General features: G+C 37.6%; 1 protein-coding gene across 1 annotated transcript; it reads left to right on the forward strand.

The window, feature by feature from the left end:
• Positions 1-3,371: 3,371 nt before the first annotated feature.
• On the forward strand, positions 3,372-7,087 carry LOC113321546 (probable glycosyltransferase At3g07620). The gene is made up of 4 exons (XM_026569444.1): positions 3,372-4,613; positions 4,715-4,845; positions 5,099-5,447; positions 5,546-7,087. Exons 1-4 carry the CDS (start codon positions 3,909-3,911, stop codon positions 6,203-6,205), a joined length of 1,845 nt encoding a protein of 614 aa, XP_026425229.1. The 5' UTR covers positions 3,372-3,908; the 3' UTR covers positions 6,206-7,087.
• The last annotated feature ends 542 nt before the right edge of the window (positions 7,088-7,629 follow it).

The raw sequence follows: 7,629 nt of genomic DNA on the forward strand, positions 1-7,629 counted from the left end.
TTTGAATTCCCAAGGATTGTAAGCAAGAAAACCCTCAGGGAGAGAATTAATTGATCCATCAGCATGAAGACCAGCAATGTAAGGACCTTTTACGATGATGGGGAAAACATTCCATCCATCGTCGTTCGAATATCGTGCAGTATTATTAGTGGTATCATGGAAATCGACATCTCGCATGATCTTATTCTCTTTTGCGATGTTGTCCTTCCTTTGGATTCGAACACCCCAGCGAGATGACTCGTTATTCATAATAACAATCTTATAATGAGCGAAGAAATTCTATACTGTATACTCCTCGGGGTTAATCTCTACATACACATACTCAGCTTTTCTAACCTTTTTGGGATAGAGGGACTCTAACCCGGCCGCACGCCGAGCATACTCTACCATAATTCTGATATTATCACCGCTCAATTGGAAGACTGCGTGCAAGAATCTCGCATCCGAAAGAATCCTACAAAATAAAGGAATTTGGGGATTATATAGAGGGATAGGAAGACCAGCGAGAATTTTCCCGACTGAAATGATGATCTTCTGGTCATTCCAGTTATCAAGTGAAAACCATCTGGGGTTGAAAGCAGAAGTGGGTTTTGAGTTGGGGGGAATAGATAATGCAAAACCTCTATCTTTAAACTATGTTGAATTCTATCGAATTTTCTTTGAATTTTCCATCCTGCTTGGAGAACTATTTTTAAAAGTATGGGAACGAGGGTAAACAAAGATGATCAAATCAATCAAGATCAGATGTGAAAGAGTAAAAAGAGTGATAAGAATGGTAGAAGGTGGTGATTAACTCAAAGATAGAAGAACAACAAAAAGTTTTAATCAAAGGAACAACATCAGAAGAAAGTAATACTTGCAGAGAGAAAAGGAAGAGAGTAAAAAGAGAAAAGGAGAATACGATCGAGAGTAAATAAAATATTTACTCCCGATTCCCAAGATAATTACCCCATTAATGCGATGATTGAAAGTGAACGGATAAGAAGAGACGGTTACGAAAGACGTGTGAGATAATGAATGGTTTAAAAGACGCGTGTAAGCTGTCATGCCTAAATCAGGGGAATATGTCGGCAGAGAAGAATACGAAAAAGTGAACAGGTGCGGCAGTATTAATTGGAGTTTCTCATATCACACTCTTTTCCAAATAAACGACATGAGAAGAGGCAAAATGTAGATACAAAATACCGCACACTAGTTAAACGTGCGAAATAATGATTATCAAGACTGAGAGAAGACGATCGCATACTGCTTATCCAAATGACGCATCACATGACGTCAGCTTAATCACGAGTAAAGTGTGAAGAGCCATGCGATGTTATAGAGTCTGTGCGATAAGAGTCAATGTAAGCGTGCGTTATTAACACACGCCAAATCCGAAAATAAAGGCTTTCTTAGCTGTCATCCACTATGTAAACCTCTATATAAGGAGCCGAGCAACCTGGTATGAGGGAGAGCTTTTTGAGAGTTTAGACAAGATATTTAGGAGAGAGAAAGATTATTTGCATCCCAAGTTAGGGTTTGCTTATTACTTTGTATCCAATTGGAAGAAATTAATAAAGGTTCTTGTGATTTTCATGGAGTTCACTTACATTGGGTTTGACAAATTATGGTTCGTCATATCAATAAAAGGTTGCTTGTAGTTGTTTGAACGAAACTCCTTAACTAGATGGTGGTTGTGATAGTGTACTTGGAAATCCATAGGCTAACTGTTGCACACCGATTGTGTGGCTAGTAGATTCCGAGACGATGATGTGCTATGGTCTCCAAGGCTTATAAACTTCATAAACACAGAGGATGATCTAGGGGATGTTGGACTATTTCTAAGGAGGCCAATCAGTACTAGTGAATAGAATGTGATAATACGTACGTCTCAATCATGTCCCATCACTTTATAATGAGTTAGGCAGAAGTGAGTACTGAAACGATGGCTTTCTCCGCGTTGGGTCAATAGGAGCAGACTCATGCATTAATTACTCATTCCGCTTCTGGAAAAAAAATATGTTCACTTTTTCAATTCGCCATATTTTTAGATTAAAATGAAAGGATGAAATTATTTATTTTCCAAAATCAGAGGGAGTATAATAAATAGATTAATGTCTTTCTCAAAATGTGTGGATTTTAGTACAACGTACCTGGTATTTGTGGTGATCAAAGTTAGCCATGAATTTGAGTTACCTGGTATTTCTAATTTTGTTTGTCTCAAGGACTAAAGGATGTTCTCAATAATTTCTAATTTTGTTTGCATTAGAATCAACTAGCAAAAAAAAATCCTATGTCATCTATCAAGTCGTATTCCTATAACTTACAGAAAAATATAAAGCCATTTAAGAAAAATATAAAGCCATTGTTCATTCTTATTATCGGTCAGCTGACACTGTTTCAGTGCGTTTTCTAACATCCGTTTGGCATCCTTCTTAAACAATTCCTCAGTTGGGGATATGATTTTGCATGGACGTATTTTCATCTTGACTTTTCGTTTTGTCAAGAATGAACAAATTGGTGAAATAGTTTTTGATCGGAATCATTTAGAGGGTCAATTGTCGTTAGTAGTTCGTAAACTTCAACATTGAGCCAGCCATATTACGGGAATCTATTAAACTAAGCGGTCTTACCACCTGCAAATTGATAGATTGACGTACCTTGGGAATCATATCAACGTTGTACTCTCTGCTTGAACCCAACTGCTCTGGGGGCTTGTCATCGCCTCTGAATTTCTTCCAGAGCTGTAACCCAATAATTTTAATTTACATACATGGATATATCGAATGTAAGATCACGTGTTCCGTAAACAACAACGTTGTAAAATAATTACCTGGATGAGATTTAGAGAGGTGGATTCTCCTCCATAATAATCATTCCTATCCATATGCAATACCTATTTCAGCCTCTAAGCATTGAGATGATGAGTTGACAGGGGTGACAATTTCCAATTCTTCAGACCTCTTTCCGACTCCGAATATTCGCCTTACATGTTGACAAAAAGGATTAAGAGTGTGACTCTTTTTCTAACAATGATCTAATGCGGAGCAGTGACATTGATCTATAATAAGCTTTAAAGAGCTGGACGTCAAGCCTACTGGCGGTGAGAAACCTTTGGAACCTTCGACTATTAGAAATATTTGAGGACAATAACACGTGAAACTGATAATCTTTTTCCATTATTAATTGTTAGTTCGATTTTGACATCGAGATGATCCTCAAATTTGATTCTTTTTCTTCGAAATATCGAAAGTGGAGTTGATAATGATTCGATTATTAAAATATGTTAATTATTAATAGAACTTGTACCTTTCCTTGACTGTCGGCACAACAAATAATATAAGTCAGCTAATGACACTAACAAGTACTGTCTCTTAGTTATTGCCATTTCTTGGTAATACTAATGTAAGTCGTAGACTCATATTTACACCCGCTGATTACGGCTATCTTTATTTTATATTGTTACAATACTTCTGCACTTGCAATATCTAGTTCTATCATCCTCCTCCTTCTCCTCCTTTGACGACAGAAATGGTTTGCTTAATGAGGATGGTACTCTTTCTCGTATCTTTTCAGTCGCATAAACTTTTACCGCAGTGATTTTGAAGTAATTTTCTTACCAGATGTACTCTCAAGTAAACAAATAAATTTAGTATAACAAGTTTTCTTCCTACAAATGATTTATTGATAGATTGTATGTAACTTTTGAGTTATGAATTGATTCATAGGAGCCAACTCAAGCTTCTCAGCTTATTTATTTCGAGTTAGTTTAATCTGTTCAATTTCATTCATTTTTATTTCTCTAGCGGAAATATCTAGAGTGGTTCTGTTCACTTCAACCAGTCAGCAGGTATCACCCATGGGATTGTAACTGACTGATTAGTAGTTTCTAAGCTATATTTGGTTACTGGGATTCAATTTCTGGAGTTATGGATTACGAAGTTAAATCTCAGAAGCTTTTCTATCGACCGACAAAAAAGTATCAGAAGGTTGCAGCCATGAAATTATTGGTTTTGGTGATGGGAATGATAATTACATATATTCTAGTGATTCAGTCATCTTCCTTGACACGTCCTTATGGATATAATTTATCGTCCCTTTATAGTACTTGTGGTAAAGTTCTTAAACCAGGAATGACCAGCCTCTCAGTTGAGGAGGATGTCTCTTGCCGGACAGATTTGGTTGGTTTCTATCCCAGTGTCTCACTTGAATCATTTGTAACAAATACAGATTATTTATCTGTGGAAAAAGAAATTATGCATGGAGATGAGTTGCCAAACGAGAAAGCAACTGGAGGGGATTCTGATTTTGATTTTCACGCAGATCAAAGAGACTGGACGGATGGAAGGTTTCCGCCTTCACCTTCACCTTCTCCAACACAAGGTATGGAGCTTGATGAGTTGGAGTCGACTAATAAAGAAGAACAAGTCGAATATGGAGAATTATCTAAAAACGACAATGATTTGGGTTCCAAGGAAGTGTCTGAGTTTTCAGTATTGCAGGGTGGTCCAGCTACTCGGACTAAGTATACTGAAACTCAAATTAAAAGCGAAATTACACCTGCAAGTTTAGTAACATCGATACATGAAATGAGCAATTTATTAGTACGAAGCCATTCTACTTTTCGGTCGATGGTATTAACTTAAACTTTTGTCTTTTAATTTGGCCATGAAGACTGATTTGTATCCAACCTTCATTTGTTCTATGTTAAATTTTTTTGTCTATTGAATTGTAGCAACCACGATGGAGTTCTCCTCGCGACAGAGAATTATTAACTGCAAGGTCAGACATCGAGAATGCTCCAATCGTAGATAAAGATACAGATCTTTATGCTTCTCTTTTTCGGAATATTTCCACATTTAAAAGGTAATTGATCTGTATTCCGTTGTCTAATAGCGAGTGTTCTTGAAATTTATTTTATCCTTTCACACCATTGAAGAGTCGCAGTATCTTCAACTTGATTTGAATGTTCTGCACATGTATGTTACTGTATGAATATTGCGCAACTTAGGATTGAAGAAAGACCAGTATTCCTTCATTCTTCCACTGAACATTGTAAATCTACCTAATAGTAGTTGAGAAAGTAGACCATATAACTTTCCATTGTTGGCATTGACAGAAGTTACGAACTAATGGAACGAATGCTAAAAGTTTACGTCTACAAGGAAGGAACTAAACCCATTTTCCATTCGCCACGCCTCAAGGGAATTTATGCTTCTGAAGGGTGGTTCATGAGACAGCTGGAAGGAAACAAAAGATTTGTTGTTAACGACCCTACGGAAGCTCACTTGTTTTATTTACCTTTTAGTAGCAGAGCTCTACAGGGAATAATGCATGTGCCGATCTCACACGGCCTTAAGAACCTGAGTGAATATCTGAAGAATTATTTAGATACAATAGCAGCAAGACATCCTTTCTGGAATAGAACCGGTGGAGCTGATCATTTTCTTGCTGCTTGCCATGATTGGGTATGCTTCTTCTCTTCCTCAATATTAATCTCTCAGTTTTGATAATTGAAATTGATAATTGAAAATTTGTTTACATTAACTGCACTAATCTTCCGCAGGCCCCAGAAGAAACAAATGACTATATGAGCACTTGTATCAGAGCTCTTTGCAACGCTGATGTCAATGTAGGCTTCAAGATAGGGAAAGATGTTTCTCTTCCAGAGACGAACATTCATAGTTCGAAATATCCTCTCAGATATTTAGGAGGTGAGCCTCCATTGCACAGAAGAATTCTGGCTTTCTTCGCTGGTCGTATGCATGGGTATCTCCGTCAAATACTAGTAAAGCACTGGGAAAACAAAGACCCAGATATGCACGTTTATGGTGGTGGAAATATGAACCAAAAGAGCTACATTCATTCTATGAAGAGCAGTAAATACTGTATTTGTGCCAGGGGTTACGAAGTCAACAGTCCAAGGGTCGTGGAATCCATCTTCTTCGAATGCGTTCCGGTGATTATCTCCGACAATTTTGTCCCTCCATTTTTTGAGGTGTTAAATTGGGAAGCTTTTGCTGTGTTTGTACCAGAGAAAGATATACCAAATTTGAAGAGTATTCTTCTTTCTATAACTGAAGACAAGTATGTAGCCATGCAGATGAACGTGAAGAAGGTACGACAGCATTTTCTCTGGCATACGAGTCCTTTGAGGTATGATGTCTTTCATATGATTCTTCACTCAATTTGGTATAACAGAGTTTTCCAGATACCAGATAGATAGAAATATGAAAGGATTAGGTTCGTGTTTTTGACTGGAAAGTACTTGATAACTGGATGCCTACGCACCTTTGGCAACAACAACAATCTTACCATGCGACTCATGAGTCAGATTCAGATTTGGTGGTCTCCTATCCTATGACTGTTTTGATTAATAATTCCTCGGAGAACAGGAGACTCATGATTTTGACTCATGTAGACACGAAACGCTGGCAGGCACTTTTGAAATCTTTCCCATCTTAATCTTTGCAAAAATTAATTACTACAAGAACTGCAAAAATACTCGTACGTACATTTGACATCTCTGGGTTTTCTCGGAAAAAATGCCACAAGCTGGTGCAAAATCTCAGTATCCGAATTCTCTATGGAGTGTGAAAACAGGAATTTCATGTAAGAAACAATCATCATTTATTTTTATTGCAAAACGTCTTGCTGCCAATAACCGTTGAAAAAGAAGAAACTCGGTCACAAGGTATCCACCCAATGACATGACCGCCCTAGTACTAGATAGGGCCTTGCAAATCTCTAATCATGCCTTTTATAGATTACCTGTTTAGAGTATTGATGCATCATCAAGAGGAAGACAGTTTCATTTCTTCCCCCAGTGGCTGAACCTGAAGAAAGGAACGGAAGCATTCTTTCTTTGATTGGAGATGAATGGTGATGAGTTTTTATATAGACCCTTCCGCAGATGATCTTTTGCAAAAACAATGATATTTTGGCATTCTATTTTTTCCGTCCGTATACACATAACCTAGACCATCCTCTATATCATATTTTCAGATAACCACTTCCCATAATCCCGTGATATAGTACATCTTTTTGGCAGGAAGGTCTTCAGAGGAAGAAAGTTCTCTACATAAATATTGAGTTTATAATCGATATGATCCCGTCTACAATAAATGAGTTTATTAGTAGTATCAATGCCATCAATAACAAAAGGACAGAGTAGTCTCCGCACCTCACGGTTAAACAACTCACCTTCTTTTGTAGGATCGGCAGGCGTATAATTCGCCATCTTGAGACGTTTACTCCTAAAATCGTAGAACTGAACACAAACGTCATCGAACCAGTACAGAATAACTCTATCAGATACACACAGTATCCGTGTTATTGGCTGATCCGCATGAGTAGTAGTACTAGTAGTTGTAGTAGAAGTTGTAGTAGCAGCTCCAGCAGCAATTGTAATAGCAGTTGTGGTTGTGGTGGTCGTAGTTGTAGCAGAGGTAGCTGTTTCTATGATGCAGGGAGGAGGATTAGACATATTCTGAGTCATGCTAGTATCACTGCAAATATAAAGACTCTCTGTGCTCCATGCTGACTTGAGTCTGCCCCTCAATACATACAAATGAACCTTACAATTACAACAATTGTTATTCCTTTGTTTCTGCTCACCGGTATGTAGATGTGCAATACAAGGAGATCCTT

Source organism: Papaver somniferum, chromosome 11, assembly GCF_003573695.1.
Source record: "Papaver somniferum cultivar HN1 chromosome 11, ASM357369v1, whole genome shotgun sequence".
Taxonomy (NCBI): Eukaryota; Viridiplantae; Streptophyta; class Magnoliopsida; order Ranunculales; family Papaveraceae; genus Papaver; species Papaver somniferum.

Excerpts from the sequence above, each read along its gene's own strand:
- LOC113321546 (XM_026569444.1), top strand. The coding sequence starts at position 3,909 with ATGGATTACGAAGTTAAATCTCAGAAGCTTTTCTATCGACCGACAAAA. Across the intron at positions 4,846-5,098 it reads AATATTTCCACATTTAAAAG|AAGTTACGAACTAATGGAAC; the intron begins GTAATTGATCTG and ends TGGCATTGACAG. Across the intron at positions 5,448-5,545 it reads TTGCTGCTTGCCATGATTGG|GCCCCAGAAGAAACAAATGA; the intron begins GTATGCTTCTTC and ends AATCTTCCGCAG.